The following is a 17,400-nucleotide window of genomic DNA, read 5'->3' on the forward strand; positions in this document are numbered from 1 at the left end:
ATGAAAATGGAAAATAGGGATAAATTGCCATACTTGCCACTTTTCGGCGCATGTTCCAGTTGCCATGGAAATAGTACTGTCGGGACCATCCGGGCTAGCTAGCCGTATACGTCCCAATCTTCCTCTTCCTCTTCCGAATCCTCTTCTTTAGCCTTTCTCAACTCCTCTTCTATCTTCTCTCTGCGCTTTCTGTCCAACTCCATAACGTCGAACCGGCACAACGGGCAGGTGGAGTTCACCTTCAACCACGGACCTATGCACTCGAGGTCAAATATGTGGTCTTTGGTCTTGGATCCATGCTGGACGCCACAGGGCAATTTCACCAACAATGGATACTTATCGTCGATGAATCTGTTGGTGCAGATAGGACAGTCTGCTGTGTCTTTGTTGGGCAACTTGTTGATGGGAACTCTCTCCAAAGTATCTAGAAACTCGGGTGGAACACCCTTCGATTTGGCCTCTCCGAACTGTGGTGTGTCCTCCAAAGTCTGGATAAGTTCCAATGCCAAGGTCGACCCTTCCTGGGTGTTTAAAGTCCTCAACGCATTGGTGTACGACTCTCTGTCTAGCGATTCCGTGGTCTGGTCCTGGGTAAGGAATGACTCAAGAACTGATCCTAGAGTTTGGTGGGATCTGGAGGGGTTGCTAGCTGTCCGGGAGGGTGCAGCCGTGATGTTATGGTCCTCTGTGTGTTAGTCGTACCTTTGAATGCTTTGGTGGCACTTACCTTCGTAAGTAGACATCTTGATTTGCCATCGTTTTCAGATCCAGCACCAGTAAATTGTCGCGAGGTTAGCGGTAGCTCCCGCTGGCATGGTGCGAGTGCGTCGGGGAGTAATTGCGACAGCTAGTGCCACACCAGCGGTAGATATCCCCTAATCCATGCCATAAACATTCCAGTGACTAAATTTGATCCTTCCAGGCGCACCATCTGAGTCCTCATTGTGTACATTGACTTTATAAAGGAATTGGATGGCAATTGCGTTTCTAGCTGCTCGCGTGAGGATTTGAAGCTAGCGACAAGTACTTCGGTTTCCCGCACCATCTGAGACAATCTCTCGCTAGCTCTCACTAGCCTCATTGGGCCCGATTAGTTTTCGTTACCAGTAAACTTGAAGTTAAGCGTAAGATCGAAAGGGATTCCAACACAATCACTTAGTTCTTTTCTTATAAGCCTTGAGTTCACGAATTGACCTCTCTCCTCCAATCTTGGAGTTTCTGGTGGCAACTCAATCTGCTCAAATCCATAATTTAGCGAGAATTACATACTGTTGAGAGACTCTTCTCAAAATCAGCCAGTTGCTCTCAGTCTCCCTTCGATTCTTGGACTGAATTTCTTCAATTCTTGACGGATATGCCTCCAAATCTGGCTACAATAAGCTACTACAATTATCGAACCGCCTGTCTATTATTATTCCTATACAATCTCTTTTTCCTTGAGTTCCTCAGATGAATCGTCTTCCTCGATTTCATTCTCTTCGATTAAAGTCGCCACGCTGGTGATATCCTTGCCGCCAAATTCGTTGTTTGTACCGGTAAACGTGTAGTTTCCGAAGTATGAATCCCCCGAGTCCAGTGTGAGCTTATTTAAGTACAACGGGGTCATCGGGGGGTCCTCTAGAGGTGTCTGCACAGGCACCAAGTTGGGTGAATCGTGGCCTGCAGAATCCAACGGCACTATGGTGGTAGTGTAGTTGAAATTTTCAGCGTTGGGTTGCAATGAAATGTACATACTCTTCTTGATGTTTGCGTGGTCTTGGCCTTGTGTGGAGGGGGTCTGGGTCTGTATTTGTGGCTGCAGCACCGTCTGATTTGGGTTCTGGTTATTCTGAGTTTGGTACAAGTATGATCTCGAATTTCTTGTTAGCGAATTAGACATGGAACGGGGTGGAGTCTGTGATGATAGCCAGAAACGTGATGGCGAGCCACCCAAGGACGTTGGGTCCAAGTTGGGCGAATCTGGGACAATTATGTTGCCCTTGTATGTGGAATTAATGGGTATGCTTTGCGAGGTGGAGTGGTGTGATTCTTGCGAGGTCTGAGGAGAGATCTGCTGCATATGCGGTCCGGCAGGAGGAGGGGATGTAAATCTTTGGTATGGCTGGAGTCTGATCTGATTCAAGTGGGTGATGGAGTTGCGGCTTGGAATTGCGCTGTAAGAGTTCTTGCGATCGACGAAAGCCTGGGGTTGATTTATGACCGGTTGTGTTTGGAACAGCTGGAAGTGTTGCTGGAGTTTGGACAGAGTCTGGGAGTCCTTTGTGGAGCCTATGAGGGTGGAGTCGAGGTCGTTCTGAAGGTTGTTCAACGACAAGAGCGAGATGGTGGAGGAGGACGGGATTAGTCTCCCGTTGATATCTTTGCCCACCGAGCTGGCGAGGAGCTCAGGCTCAGGGTGATCGTCGGTGTAGTGCTTCTGGATGTCGATGTTTGCTGGGGACGGCCTGTCGCCGCCGTCAAGCGAGAAGTGGGCCTTGGATGGGGGGTGGTAGTTGCGGTTCTGGGCGTAGCCGTAGGCAGCCCTCTCGCTTGCTAGCGACGACGACAACAACGACTTCTTGGGCAGCACGGGGTGGCCACGCTGCGACGGCTCACTGGATGGCTCGCTACGGTCCACAAGGGTCAAGTTGTCCATGGTCTTATCTATGTCTGAGTTGAACGACATCATGGTCGCTGGGAAGACGGGCTTGCGGGCAGACTCGGATGAGTGGTGACGGGGGTGCTTGCGAGCGCTGTGTGTGTGCAATGGCTCTGTGCTGGCAGTAGCTGAACGGATGGTGGATGAAGCGCCTGGTGATGTTATTGAAACGACAAGTGATATCTGAGGCCATACATAAATTTTTCTCGTTGCTGCGCGCACGCCCTTATCTGATAGGGGGGCGAGTTGGAACATGCGCGCGGTTACGAGGGTGGTAGGGGAGATGTGAACGAGAGAGAAAGAGGAGCTAGAACGAGGCTGGAGCGAGGCTGGAAGGGGCAAAAAGTGGCAGGAGTTGCCAGGGTGGCTGTTCGGGCCGTTGTGGTGGTCAGGAAGAAGTGAGGGCGTCAGGAGGGGGCTTTGGAGCCATCCACACCGGTCCGACTTTCGCGTTAGTCACCCGGAAGCAGATTCCTTATCGGAGCCATGGACTAAATTTTCGCGAGGGGACAGCGGAGAAGCCCGTGATAGTAAAATCAGTGAGAATGAGGAAGACTATCGGGGTACATACTGGCTGTGTCACGACTGGCTATGTCACGACTGGCAATCCACTCTTAGCATCCAGATTTCACCGATAGCCAGAATTTACCTCTAGGATCTAGAATTCGCCACTAGGATTATAGTTCACCTCTCGCATCCAGAATTCACCGCTAATATCCATACTAGGCCAACTTTGCCGATCCCATCTCGGAGTCGTGCCACACCTGGTCCCTAAAAGCGCCTTCCTGTTTGGGCCTCCCCACCGATAAGCCAGTGTCTGGGCGAAGCTGCACCCGGACGTACGGGATCGTTAGCAATCGTCGCTGATCTGGGTTTAGCCAGTAGAGAATCTGGGGAATTCTCACCAACGCAAAAGATAACTATCTGGCCTGGCCTGGTCATCTCTACAGCAGCCACTACAGAAGTACGGATTGTCCTACCTTTCACACGCTTTTCAGAGAACTGAGCACGGATGTTAAACTGAAATTTCACCGCAATTGATCTCCGACCTCGATCTACAGACCCCGCATTTTCTGAAAAATCATGATACTATTAACGTCTTCATTATGGAAAGTGCCCCTTTCTGAGCCCGAAGTAGCCGTCAGGCGCATGGAGTGTCGCATTCAACCGTGATCTTCCCACCCCATCGAGCCCTGCCCGCGACACCGTGTTTCCCCACCAGTCCAATGTCTTCTCGTGATACTGCACGGAAAAGTAGATGATCACCGCACCGAATGTAACTCCAGCAGACATTCCCCCGGAAAAGAGATAGTTGTACTTACTCCAGAATGCAGGAAATCTGGTTCGGAGGTACCACATTGAGGCGATCGATAAATATAATCCTCCCACGTAGTAAGAAATGTTGAACGGAGTGTAGATTTGGATCCCTCCGATGATCAAGGTGGGCTGGAAATACTTGACGTATCTCTTAGGTAAATACTTCTTGATCAAAAGACAGGGGATGGGCAAGAGAATCCCAATCAAGAAGCACCAAGGCAAAATGGGATACACCTGGAACACTTTTCTGGGTCCAATGACCCCCCATTGAATAGTCGCATTGAAAAAACGGTTCACTCCAGGACAGGTGAACCTCAATTTGTTTCTGGGCTCACAGTAGTTTTTGATGGAGTCGATCTGGAAGTTGATAACCCCGAGCCCCACAAACGAGTGCACGAGAACTGAAATCATCTGGCATCTGAATGCTGCCCATGGAGGAATCTTAACGTAGTGTGCCATCTTTTGATCCGAGATATACTGCTGTGCTTGAGCCTCAATATTGAATCCAAGGGCCTTGGTGAAGTTCAATGCTGATCCATTTCCAGGAGCTGCAAGCCCAACGAGAAGCTCAATGATGACATTGTGGGTGAAATTGTAGCCTGTAGCAGCAGCAATCGTGATCAAGGGTACGAGAAACACAATGTTAATTCCAATTGCAAAAAAGATGGTCCAAACAGGAGAGTCAACTGGGTAAATCTTCACGCATATAATTGCCAAAATAATCGAGATCAACAATACCACCAAAAATACAGCATCTGGAACTTCGCTGTAGCGTTTCATCAAGTTACTCTGGGGATCGTTTAATCCTTCATAAGTAGATCTGTGGTAGTGACGAATTGAGCTGGCAGCGTCTTTAAACGATCTCCAAATCACACGATAATTTAACCCGATCTCGTAAATGACGGCAAATGGATACATAATGAATAACGTACAGTAACGAACCAACCCAGAAGCTGTAAAGTATGGTGGACCCACCTGCTCATACTTGGTCTGGTCAAACAAATTGTTTTCGTTGAGGATTCTCTTCACTGGGTACTGTACACCTTTATTGTTGAAAATCCTGACTGGGTTGACTGGCATGTATGCAGACCAATAACTATTAGTATAGTACATCCCGGTAATGATGAAGAAACCAAGAAGGGTACCAAGACATTGATTGGCCTGTGAATATAATGGGATTGTCAAAGCATTGTTGAAATCCAAAATGTTCCAGTCCAAAGATGGAATGGGATTCAATCCCAACCCAGTAACCATCCCTGTGATAGTAGCCACATTGAAATTGTTAGGTGCTATCCATGTAATCCAATTGAAGTTAGAGAGAGCACCAAATAAATATCCTGGCAACCAGAAGTAGCAGAACGAGAAGATGAAAATAATGAAAAAGAATCTATATCTCGAAATTGTCCAGCCATTAATGTTCTGTCTCTTCTCAGGTTGCGTCAAAGCATTGTTTAAAGCTAATGTAGGCATCAAAGTGGGCCACATAGCTTGCACGGGATAGACTGCAAATCTTCTTAATATTCCACAGAAACCAAATCCCATAAAGTTGGTGCATAATAATAAAAGGGTCTGATACCCGTAGGTAGCCCATTCATTATCAAAGTAAACCTTCATTCTTTGAATATGAATGTTGAAATGTGCATAGTTTGGAGTACTAGAAACCGTATAGAAGATTGTGGCCAACATCTGTTCTTTGTGTGACCAAGGACCAGGATTCAAGTCGAAAGTATACCTCCATACCTTGAACTTCCACTTGGGCAAGGCATATTGCAAGAATCTTCCGCACGGTAAGAGAAACAATTGGACCACCGAGGGATCCAAAATAATTCTAGGTTGTCTCTGAGAGAAAAATTCATTAATAAATGTACCAGCAGCCATCCAAATTAATCCCAAAAAGTACACACGGAAGGTCTCACATGGAATTTCCTCGTCGTCATAAGGAGTTGTCACAGCTCTTACTTCTTGATAGGGGGAGTAGTATGCAATCAATGCAGCCTCGAGTCTCACCTGTAATGACCAGTCAGAAACGGTGAGATAATGTTTGGAGTCTGGTGTAACCAGGCTTGGAGTCTCGTAAATATCAGTAGAAGTAGATTTAGGATTCTGGGCCAACGCCACAAGTAAGTCGTACACTTCTGTTGGTAGATTGACATCACCCTCGTGGTCTATTATAGCTTGTTCGAGGATTTTGACAGCGTCGCTTTCATCCATTGCATCCACTCTATCTATCATGACCTCAGCAGTTCGAGGCAAGTCCATTTGAGAGTCGAGACCCTCGAGATCCAATCTTGTCAATATAAAGTTGATTTGATCATCAGTAAGCGAGAATTCCAGCTTGTGTCCCGAGCCCAGACCAACATCTACGCTTTCGAGATTAATATCATTTTTTTCCTCCACAATCATATTTCAGGGCCTTGATGGATGTTATCAGATCATCAGATAAATGACAGACTTCCCTTCCTATTTATACTGATTTTTTATCTTTTCCGATCTACATGCACTGGTGTCCTTAGCGGCGATCCGAGTTTTTTGCATACTAATTAGCCGCAAAATGTGCTCCCGGTCCGGTGGTTGTCGTGCGACATTTGACACCAACCTTCAACACGAAGCAAGGCAAATGCTTCTGACTACGCTTGATGACATGAAGTACACTCCAGCCAATCACCCTTACAACCGACTAATATCCGCTTCCACTTCACCGGCCCATTTGCTGAGCCCACCCCAGACTCCATGCACCTGTCAAAAAATTAAGCTTTCGCGGAAGAATGATGTTTAAGCGATGTGCGGAAATCGATCCATATCGACCCAAAATGCTGGCCATTTGCGCCCTTCAACATGGATGCAGAAACTTAAAGTTGTATAGCTAGTAATCGCCGTGGCAATACTGGCGGCTGGATGATGTCTGTGCCGACGGAATTGCCGATCTTGGGCCAGTTGTGGAGTGTCAAGGGCCATAGTAAGAGCCTTGATTAGACTATTTTCTAGAACCAGTGCCCAGAAATTCTGTTTTTTCGCAGATCAATTTTTACTTTTTGAATCTGCCCTACGTCCAACAGCAATTCTAATTATGCTAACGGTCGTCTCTCAGTGTCCAGCTGTTTTCGTGAATACTCCTGTTCGATAGTGGAATGTCTGGTTCGCTGGCTGGTTCACAATTGGCCATTTCATGTGGCACTGTTGTGCTTTGTACCAACGGGTTTAGTATTTTTGCTCTGCTTTTGAACATCCGAAATAACCGGACACTCATTACGAACCCTTGCTAATCAGGCTAATGTGCTTGCCGAACGGCCATTAGTAATTTATTAGCAGAAAACCAGATTTGTTTGTGTGGAATAATTGCTCCTTCAAAACATTTGGTAAAAACACTTTCATCGGGCCGCGGTCGTTTGAGAAACATCACCTAACAAGAGCTGAATTGCTACGTTTTTTTGCGGAACAAGTTACATGGATAAGTTTGTACAGTTGCTCTCAGCATCCTGGTACAATTCCAGAGTTTTTTGGGCTTCTGAGTCCCATTAACTCTCGTTATTGCAATCCCCATACTCTCGCTTCGGACCGCTTCTGAAAAACTGGTTGGGCCGCACCTCTGACGCACTTCCATGTAGTAGAATCCGGGCTTCTATGAATCACAATCAAGGTAACAGAAGCTGGGCTGGTGATTTGTCCGAGGTGGCAACTCCAATTCAAGGTTTCACGGGATGGTATTTTTCTCTGGAAAGCTGTTGGGGAATTTTTGCTTATTCTACAATCACAAAACACAATCCACAAAATGGGGTGTCTCATTGGGCCAAAAGTTTGAGGCAATCCAGTTGACATACAGACTGTAAAACTTGAATCTTCGAGTTACTACTATTGAAGAATACAGAATTGTTCTGAATGTAACAGGACTATAATATATACCTAAAGTGGCAGTTAAAATTGTCGGATTTATCAACTGTCTTCCACCGCCATTTTTTCCCCATTTTAGACACGAAGTCTCGGATAGGCCATGACTTATCGCTCTTTGTGATTTTTGTAATTATTTCTAAATTCTACTAATATTTAATAATCGGGCGTAATCAAACAATACAGTGTTCCAGGAAGAATTGCCGTGTGATAATCGCTTGCTTTCTGAATACTAGTGTCCAATCATGATAAAATTGAAAGAATAAATAAATCTAAGATCATACATCCAGAGAAGATGTTAGCAGCAGATTGAAGAGTGTAAGTCTGGAAATAAACTAGATCGCTAACACATCACCATTGATCACCCCAACTGTCGTCGTCGTTGTCCTCGACAGTCAAATTAAGCTTCAAGGTTGAGCCTGGTTTCCTTGTGGGTTTGGCACCCAATTTCAACCCAGTCGTCTTTTTAGCCTTGTTTGCAGTTGTCAGCATCTTTGAAGGTTGCTTGATTGGTGTATCTAAGCTTATTTTCTTGGTATCTTCCACGATTGGGTCGTCATTTGCTCCCCATCCATCGTCTTCAAGGTCCCATCCATCATCCTCAAGCGCTTGATCATCATTTACCCACAGTGTTTCTTTCTTGTTCAAAGTTGCCTGAAGTGGTTCAGAGCTTGGTGTGCCAATACGGGTAAGATCCGGCGTGGATGAATTAAAGTCATTATTCAATTGACCTTCAACTGCACTCGTGGAAAGCTTGCTCATTAAGTTCCATCCAAAAGAAAAAGTACCTGCATCAGACAGTCCAGTATTTGTGGGTTCTTGTCCATCAACAGCAGGTTTAGCTTCCACTGGTCCATACTTTTCGAAGAATTCCAACTCTTCAGAATCATCATTATCCTCAGTTTCAGGCAATGTTTTAGCATGCCTCTCAACCGAATCCAAATATAACTGGAAAATATCTTTGGCTCTCTTTCTTACTTTGAGTGACTTCTTATCCATCAATGAAATGGCTAAATGACCCAAAACTTTACTACAGATCTCTTCCAATGTGAACTCTTCTATCAAACTCTCAAACCCCGACAATGCCGTCATTTTGCATGGTGTGAACGTATCTCTTAATGACTTAGCCAAAGCAGTAATTAATACGCTGTTCTTGGATGCTTTGTAAATTTTGCCTGAGATTTTTATGATCAAGACCAACGTATTCACTCTTATCGAAGGCTTAGGGTCAACTTGTGATTTCGCAAGAATCTTCAATAAATCTTGATTCACTTGCTTGACCGAAACCTTGTCAATAATGATTGTAATTGACTTTAAGGTTGTTTCTCTGATCATAAAATTTGTATCTTGAAAACCAGTTATCAAGCTGTAAAATATCTTCAGCTGGACTTCAGACTCAGTCAAAAAGACCTCAAAGTTGGGCAAATGATTTAATAATACAAGTCTGATAGACCTATCATTCAAACTGAAAGTTTCGAGAATGATCGGTTTCACCATTTTGTCGAATTGCGAGGATGACAAGTTCACTCCGAATTTGAGAATGTAATTCAAAATAATTGACATGGTTTCTTGTCTTTGTTGAATATCCAATGGAGAAAGGCTAGATAATGGAGTTTGCAGCTTAGCTTTAGTCAAATTATTGAATTGCAGTGTCAATTCCGGAAGTAACTTGAAATCTAAGAATCCATTGGGGTATATATTTCCATTTTCTAAGCCTGTACTTTCTGGAATAAAGTTGGATAGTTCAAACTTGAAAAATTCCAATTTTTCCGAGTCATTCTTGAATTTAATTTCTTCAAGTTGCTGATTAAAACTTATGATCATGTTGTTTCTAGTGAAATTTGATTCTGTCTCTTGGACAAACTTCTCAATCGTTATTCTAGAAGAGGGATTGGGGTTTGTCAACTTCTTAAGAGATGAGAGAAGGAATGATGGGACTTTTTGAGTATTTACCTTTGTCAAATCAGCTGATTCGAGAGAAGATAAATTGAAGTCAGTTGTACCCAACACCTGATAAATAAATAATCCAAACAAGTAGGAATCCAATTTGATTGGGAATTGTCTCACAGCATCCATGTCAGTGCTAGTGTCGAAGCCTGGAAGTGCTCTGGAAAATCTATAAATTGGTTGTTCAGGGTCGGAAGTCAAGTTTGTCAAAAGCTCAAATCCAAAAACCTTCCAATCTCCCAGCTGGTTAACATAGATTGAGTTGAAAAGATTAATATTCCCGTGGAGACAATTGGCCTTCATGTTTATGAACAGTAAGGTATGCGCCAAATTATAGATTCCGTACAATTTCGCATCTCTTGATATCCCATCGGAGTGGTTACCCAAGTATGTGATCAATGGAAGAACAGGTTCGGTGATAATGTACAATTGAGTCTCAGTCTCGATGAAATCAATGATGGTGATTATCCCCGGCAACTTGATTAGTTTCAGTTTCTTGAATGCGTTTCTTGCCAACAAGTCATGTCCCCTTTGGATGTTCACTGGGTCCTTCAAGTTGAACTCGAAAATGGTAACCGCAGCATTGTCGTTCTTAGGGTTGGTTCCGTTGTACACTGTCCAAATAGCCCGAGAGTTGATAGAGCCTGGTGCAGAAGGATCTATGATCTTTTCCTTCGTGGTATAGGGGATTGAAGTCCCAGTGAAACTGCTGAACGTCTTGGAAAGAAAGTTCATCGTGCAACCTGGATGTTTCGTTCGCTGGTGTTTTTGGTATCAGGTGATGGATGTCAACCAGTTTTTGATGATACCGCTAAACCTATTCGTTGAAAATGCCGAATGTGAATGTGTTTAGATTGTCGGAAGCACCAGTGGTGTGGCTGGAGATCTGGATCAAATGTGGATTTCGTACAAGTGGGATTGTTTTCAAAATTTGATCTGGTGAGACGCGAATGGTGTGCGAGGATCCTGGAAAGTCTACATCCTGATTTCAGTGGAGACGGTAGAAGGAACCGACAATTGCGTGGAAGGGTTTATCTGTAGGAAACTTTCATCAGCTTACAAAGGTTTGTGGGTTAACACTGTGAATTGACCGAGAATTCGTCTTAGTAGTTAAATAATTAATGAATTGTTAACTATCATTCTTCCGTGTTTTTGCCAGAAATTGTGTTGCGAACTCTGCTGTGGATTTTTGATAAGTGAACTGGATTTAACCCGCTGTGTATTGCCAGAGAAAGCGACTCGGAGCATTGTGACCGTAGAATATACTACAGAACGGGTCACATTTATCTGAAGTCTATATTTCATGCGTAAACCCTTCATCCAATAGGCTTGGCAGGCTATCGACATGCTTCGAAATACTGGCACTCTACAATTACTCTGATGTTATGTTCAGTTAATATTAAAACAAGTATGGAATATCCACTAAAAGTGTCATCGAGTCGTCAGTCGTTCTAGATTCATACACCTTGGTTCTGGTATGGCAATCCTCCATTCAACTGATTACCATCGCGAAATCCGTTGACATCCAAATCTAGGGGTTGTTGCCTGAGTTGCTGGTTGTACTGCTGAGGTATCTGCTGCTGCATCTGTTGTCTAGGAAGATTTTGCATGTTGGTCTGTTGAGGAGGGGCCTGGAAGTCGAATTGGTTGCGGTTATTCATGTTAGGAGGACTCGTTGATGATACCAAAGACGATGGTGACTCTCCTGGAGCCCCGTCTGCTCTGTGCAGCAGCAGTGATACCTGCTGCTTACCTCTTCCACGTATACCCTTGTTTGAATTCTTGTACAAATCCTTAAAATACATCAATAAATCTCTCTCTTCCTTCGGCAAGGCGGTCAAGCTGGATCCACTTAGCTCCGCCAATTTATGAGTCAATTCGTTTAATGTGTTCAAATGAAAACGGTTTTGGTGGGACTTCAAGTTACCCAATTGAGTGAATGACTTGTCACAACCGTCTAATCGACACTCGTAAGGCTTCAAGTTATCGTGTGTCAACTTGTGAGCAGCTAAATTACCCTTACGACTGAACGATCTATTGCAGACGTCACAAGTAAATGGCTTCTCACCAGTGTGCAATCTCAAATGAGTTCTTAAATTACCTCCTTGTGTGAATTTTTTGTGACAATAGTTGCACTCGAATGGCTTGTAACCGATGTGAGATCTAATGTGGACTTCCAAATGGGTCGATTGAGTGAAGTATTTGAAACAGTAAGGGCACTGCTGATTTTTCTGCTTCTTCCGCTTACTGCTAGATTCCTCACTATCGTCATCTCCATCCTCTCCTCCTGGACTCAGCTGGGGTTTCACTTTTGTAGGCTTGTCCACACCTCCAACTAGACTCACAGGTGCTGGTAAAACTCCACTATTCATATCATCCTTATCTCTCGAAATTGAAAAGTCTGGAGAAGCTAGAATACTACCGTCCGCTGCTTGCCTAATAGGATTGGTAATACCCTTATCCCTTGCCTGAATCACCAACATCAACTGATCTATCTTGGTAGCTCCCAATAGTGGCCTGCCATCTTCAGATTTTACATACAGTTGTGCAGGAACAAGATTCTTATCTTTTGCTGGGATACTTTTTGGGTCCAGGGGAGAAACCTCTTGCTCCTTCCGTTGGGTACGGTTTCTTTTAGCATTCTTCTGTTTTTCCTGCTTCTGTTCCTCGGCCTGTCTTTGTGATTGCTGTTGTTGCTGCTGTTGTTGTCGTTGATTTTGCTGTTGCTGCTGCTGTTGCGGTATAATTGAGTTATTCAGATAATTTTGGGGTAAATACTGCTGAAAGCTTTGTTGCTGTTGGGGATTGATATAGTTCTGTTGAGCCTGTTGATTGTTCCTTATCGTTGCATTGGGGGGCAAGGTATTATTGTACGCATTAATAGGAGATGGCTGCTGGTTGGGGTAGTTGGATAGTTGGTATTGATTCTGGGGTGACAATTGTTGGTATCCCTGAAATAAACGTTGTTGTGAAGCCTGGGGTTGAGGTAGTACTTGTTGGAGGTGATTTTGTTGATTGTAGGTGTGATACTGCTGTTGTTGTTGCTGCTGTTGGTATTGAGGAGCTTGTTGTTGGTTCAATCTGGCAGGGTACACACTGGGTGAAGTCTTTGGTGATTGTGGCTCATCGTACTTTGCTGAAGACCTTGAAGACATGGAGGAAGTTGGAGACATATGTGCCTTTTCAATGGCAGGAACAGCTAGATTCTTTCCATCGCGGGCACTATTAGTGACCTTTTGGTCACCCTTCCCAGTACCTAATTGAATATTGTTGTTGCTGCCATCCTTGGACTTTTCAAAAATATCCTCTCTTAACTTGGTGGTGCCCAAATGGGAAGCATTCGTGGAAATCGATCCATTGTTGCTCTCATTTGTAGAATCACTAGGTGCTCTCGGCTGTCTCAAATGCAGTTGATCATTAATTACCTTCAAAATTGAATCTCTTCTTTGTTCGTTGCTCATGTTACTCAAATCAATGCTACCGTTCGAAATCATTCCCGCAATAAAGTCACTCAAACTGCCGTTAAACCCACTTATGGACCCAGGAAATCCACCAATACTGCCTCCCATGTTATTATCATTCCACATCGAAAGATCAATAGATCCGAATTTCGATCTGGAAGTTGGCTGGGTGTTCGATTTGGGATCTTGCTGCCCTGCCAACAAATTACCTAGACTCTCCTTGTTAAGAATATTTTCCAAGTCTTCAAGCGAAATTTGGTCCTGGCCGTTGGGAAACACCGAGAATTGACGTGATCTATTAGTATTGTTATATCCGCCAGCAGAATTGACATTACTATTATTATAGGTCTTCCCCGACTGGTCGCTGACGGACTTTCCTGAGTTTGGAATCTGGATTAACGAGCTGAAGATGCTATTGGAGCGAGAAAACGAGTTTTGATTGAGGGGAGTCGTATTGGGGTTGTTTGGAGCAGGAGGGTTGATTGGGGGAGGGAGAAAAATGCTATCACCGCGTGGTCTGGTTTGCTGACCCTGCGGTGGCTGTTGCTGCTGATGCTGAAGTTGCTGTTGTTGCTGCTGCTGCTGCTGCTGCTGCTGGGTCGAAGGCACTTGCTGCTGTGGATACTGCTGGAGCAGATCGCGCTGATTCAAGTAATAGCTGGGGTAGTTGGCGTCCATGGCTTGCGGGTTCTGTCTGCTGTCCTTGGTGTTCAAGGTGTAGGTGGTGGAGGGAGCACCCGTCTGGTAGGAGTTGAGAAGCGTGCCGATGGAGTCCAGACGACCGGAGTTGAAGAGGAAGTTGGGCTGGCCCAGCGACTTTCGGTCGTCATTCACGGGGTCATTGGACGGTTGGTTCAAGTTCATCGAGGAAGCCACTGCCGCTGGCTGGGAGATCTGAGGCGACGGGGTGGGGCGCTGGTGGCTCAGTATCCTCGAATTGGACGATACTGCTGATTTTCCCATGGTAGAGGAGCTTGTTTGTAGTCATGCACAGATGCAATTGGATGGGGCACGTTCAATGGCTGGTGGTGGATTGGTGGTGGTTTAGCGGTGGGATATGACGAGGGTGCCTGGAAGTACTGGTTACGTAATATGGTGATTAATGCTTGACACCACCTTCAGATGGTTATCAAAAAAAGAAAAGTTTTGATACTTCAGGATAGTGTTGCGCTCTGGGGTTAATGTTTGGATGAGTCGGAAAAGATGTCGCAGTCGTGGCTGGGCCAGAGAGACATTTGCCCACAGGAAACATGACCTGGGCGAGGGTGGCGACGGCCTACGGCTGTGCAGACGCCAACTACGACGGTGCTACTGCTGCTGAGGCCCATAAGGGCCGTTCCAGGCCCAACCAGCTTGCCCACTGCCGTCGAAGTGACGAGGCTGAGGCTGGAGGGGTGCGGTCACGTGGCCAATGATTCCGGCACTGACCCCTCCTGGGACCGTTGCGGTCACCTGTGGAGGTGAGGCTACGAGGTGGCTATGGAATTTTTACTAGCTATTTGCTGAATGGGTCGATATTTAAGGGAGGTAAATTCCAATCGATACTATGCAATTGAGACTGCCTAAGGCAATGAGTGATGGTGAGCGTTTTCGATCGAGTAGTAAGGATGTTATCTGACCCAATTCGTAGCCTTTGATTGTGTAAAGCGACTGGACATGGTGCAATATGAAAATCAGTCAAGACTATCATTTCGAGACTAGCATTTCGAGACTAGCATTTCGAGACTATCATTTGTACGCAGTCAAGACTATTTGGCGTTACCATGCAGTAGAGGCTATTATTGTCGGAGTCGAGTATCAGTAGTCGAGTGTCATCCGTTGCAGTCAAGACTATTATTTGTACATATTCGTAATTCATCTATCGCAATCAAGTCTCATCTGTCGTAGTCTATCCTTCTATACCACGAGCCCAGCCCAGTCCTCACCTCTGAGCGGCCCTCACCATCCCGTCTAAACATTCCCCGAGATGCTGAAGGGCTCGCTCGTCGTGCATACGCAAGTAGTCCGAGGGCTTGACTCCGCTGGCCTGAGTGTAGACCGAGGCATGCATGTTGTCCATGAACTGGATCGACATCTTGAGAAACCGGCCGTACTTCGCAGCCTGCGATGGGAGGTGGTCCAAATCGCTGATGAGCAACGATAGCATGAGGTTCTTGAGGGTGTTGCCCAATTCCACCTTGCTCAATCCATCCACCTTGTCGAGCTGCAACTTCTTGTATTGAGCGTGGAACCGGTCGTCGATTGTGTCCATGGTGATGCTTTTGGCCTTGTCGCCGATTTCGGCCTCCAAGCTTGCGATCTCCTTCCTGGTTCTACTTGTCTCTCTCTGGGCCTCGTCGACCATTTTTTGCAACCTGGCATGGTCTTCTTGGTTTCCTTCGTTGTGGTTCTCCTTCTGGTTTTTGTACCATGTCAATTCGTTTACTGCCTCCTCCTTCTCTAACCTGGCTCTTTGTACCTCTTTGGCTAGTCTGTCGATTGTTTCTTGCATTTCCCTCTCTTTGGTGTCATCTTGTTTCACTGCTTCCCTAGAGAATTCCGCATCTATCTCCAGAGTTTGTTGTTCGTGTACAAGCTTTGCGTTTTGGGCCATTTCGACCTGGAGACCGTTCAACTCAATTTGTAAGTCCAAATTCTCCAGCTTCAATCTCTCAACTTCCTGTTCTAGTATCTGATTATGCAATGAAGCTTCTTCTTCAAGAATAGTAGACAGTTGGGGTTTAAGCTCAGAATATTCTTGCGAATGCGGAGGGGTTGTAACGGGGGAATCCACGTTTTTATGCTCTTTCTTCTCTTCACAAACCTCGTGAGTATGAATACTGCCGTCATGATTCACACTAAACTTTTTACGCTCGTTGGAGGGTCCTCTATGAAGTCCTGTAAGACTCAAATCATCGTCAGACGTCGAGTTACTAATAGACTCGGTATGGCTCCTGATGGGAGTAATGAAAAGATCTTGTGATTTGGTAGGTTTGTGTTTGTGTTTGTGTTCGTGCTTGGTGGGATGGGATGCAAGGTCTGAATGTTGGAGGGATCCTTGCCGTATCAACTCATTAATTGAGTCCTTCACCTTTTCCGAAATTTGCTCACTGAACATAGGCAATACGCTATCAAGAAGTTCCTGGATGGAAAGCTTTGGCTGCTGGATAAATGTGTCTTCTTCCTTGTTGTAACTGTTCATTCTACTATGTTTGCTCAAGTTCCGACTGTGGGATGGTCTGATTATATCGTTTGCGGTGGTGTCATCTCTCGATTCGTTGATATCCGGAAGATAGTTATCTTTTGAGTATTTGGACCATTTCATGTTGTTCAAGCCATTTTTGGCAGTCAAAGGTGTCGAATGAGAGGAAATCATCGGAGCTGGAGAGGCGATTTTTTGTGGACCTGCACCAAACCCTTGGAACCTCTTGGGTGAAAGAATCTGTTCCTTGGTCTCGTTGTTGTGCTTCTCATTTCTGGTTTCGTTATTGTCCGTGACATCAAAATCGTTACGCTTGTTCTCTCTCTTGGGCTGGAACTGCTCGTAGTTTGTGGGAGTTGAGCTAGCATCGGTGTTGGACTCTTTGGCGATATCCAAATCGATCTCTTGAGCGAACCTCACCAATAAGGATGTATCATGCTTGGTATCATGTTTTGTCATTCCTTCGTGTACGGGATTAAAACTGTCATCGTCGAACTCGATAGATGAAGTGTTACTCAAGTCCGTTTCGTTGTCTTGGGAAAGGTGGAAATACGACTCCGAAAGTGGCTGGGACAAATCTTCGACCATGATGAAGATAAAATGCTATGGGTTTGTGCTTCAACTGGGTATGCTATGAAAAATGGGTATTATCAATGGGGAAAACGGGGAGAAAACTTCACCAACTGTGAAATGACGAGTCAGATGGCTCTATGTATACAGTGTGGTCCGGAATACGTGACACGTTCCTTTGGATAGGTCTAGTTGCTTGTACCTCGAGAGCCAGTTTGTGGTGTATGTTTGTAAACAACGCGGGTGATCCATACTTGGACGTGTACAGGAAAAAATATAGAGTGGAGTTAGAGATATCTCTGGGCACGATTTCTTTTCAATTAGTGGAATTGAAGCAGGCTATGGTTATTGTTATGGTTGTGGATTATACTGCATCGTCATATGGCGTAAAGAGCCAGTCT

At 45.1% G+C, this 17,400-nt stretch overlaps 7 protein-coding genes across 7 annotated transcripts; 1 reads left to right on the forward strand and 6 right to left on the reverse strand.

Annotated features, from left to right (window-relative positions):
- Positions 1–98: 98 nt before the first annotated feature.
- On the reverse strand, positions 99–743 carry CANTADRAFT_22145 (uncharacterized protein; the record flags this gene model as incomplete). Its single annotated transcript, XM_020206788.1, has 2 exons — positions 99–685; positions 728–743. The coding sequence occupies 2 exons, from the start codon at positions 741–743 to the stop codon at positions 99–101; spliced, it is 603 nt and encodes a 200-aa protein (XP_020064524.1).
- A 674-nt stretch (positions 744–1,417) lies between these two features.
- On the reverse strand, positions 1,418–2,665 carry CANTADRAFT_22146 (uncharacterized protein; the record flags this gene model as incomplete). The annotated part of the gene is made up of 1 exon (XM_020206789.1): positions 1,418–2,665. One exon carries the CDS (start codon positions 2,663–2,665, stop codon positions 1,418–1,420), a length of 1,248 nt encoding a protein of 415 aa, XP_020064525.1.
- A 1,077-nt stretch (positions 2,666–3,742) lies between these two features.
- On the reverse strand, positions 3,743–6,358 carry CANTADRAFT_6533 (OPT-domain-containing protein; the record flags this gene model as incomplete). Its single annotated transcript, XM_020210912.1, has 1 exon — positions 3,743–6,358. One exon carries the CDS (start codon positions 6,356–6,358, stop codon positions 3,743–3,745), a length of 2,616 nt encoding a protein of 871 aa, XP_020064526.1.
- Positions 6,359–7,447: 1,089 nt separating this feature from the next.
- Positions 7,448–7,939, forward strand: CANTADRAFT_26352 (uncharacterized protein). Its single transcript, XM_020207738.1, has one exon. It carries the CDS (start codon positions 7,577–7,579, stop codon positions 7,766–7,768), a length of 192 nt encoding a protein of 63 aa, XP_020064527.1. The 5' UTR covers positions 7,448–7,576; the 3' UTR covers positions 7,769–7,939.
- Positions 7,940–8,191: 252 nt separating this feature from the next.
- CEX1 (Cex1p) lies at positions 8,192–10,522 on the reverse strand (the record flags this gene model as incomplete). The annotated part of the gene is made up of 1 exon (XM_020209917.1): positions 8,192–10,522. The coding sequence occupies one exon, from the start codon at positions 10,520–10,522 to the stop codon at positions 8,192–8,194; it is 2,331 nt and encodes a 776-aa protein (XP_020064528.1).
- Positions 10,523–11,532: 1,010 nt separating this feature from the next.
- CANTADRAFT_38717 (uncharacterized protein) lies at positions 11,533–12,387 on the reverse strand (the record flags this gene model as incomplete). Its single annotated transcript, XM_020208770.1, has 1 exon — positions 11,533–12,387. A coding segment is annotated over one exon (855 nt), but the record flags the coding sequence as incomplete, so codon positions are not given.
- Positions 12,388–15,169: 2,782 nt separating this feature from the next.
- Positions 15,170–17,017, reverse strand: CANTADRAFT_22150 (uncharacterized protein; the record flags this gene model as incomplete). Its single annotated transcript, XM_020206790.1, has 1 exon — positions 15,170–17,017. One exon carries the CDS (start codon positions 17,015–17,017, stop codon positions 15,170–15,172), a length of 1,848 nt encoding a protein of 615 aa, XP_020064530.1.
- Positions 17,018–17,400: the final 383 nt, after the last annotated feature.

Source organism: Suhomyces tanzawaensis (genome assembly GCF_001661415.1).
Source record: "Suhomyces tanzawaensis NRRL Y-17324 unplaced genomic scaffold CANTAscaffold_4, whole genome shotgun sequence".
NCBI lineage: Eukaryota > Fungi > Ascomycota > Pichiomycetes > Serinales > Debaryomycetaceae > Suhomyces > Suhomyces tanzawaensis.

Bases quoted from the DNA above. Each gene is read 5' to 3' on its own strand.
- CANTADRAFT_26352 (XM_020207738.1), top strand. From the start codon at position 7,577: ATGAATCACAATCAAGGTAACAGAAGCTGGGCTGGTGATTTGTCCGAG.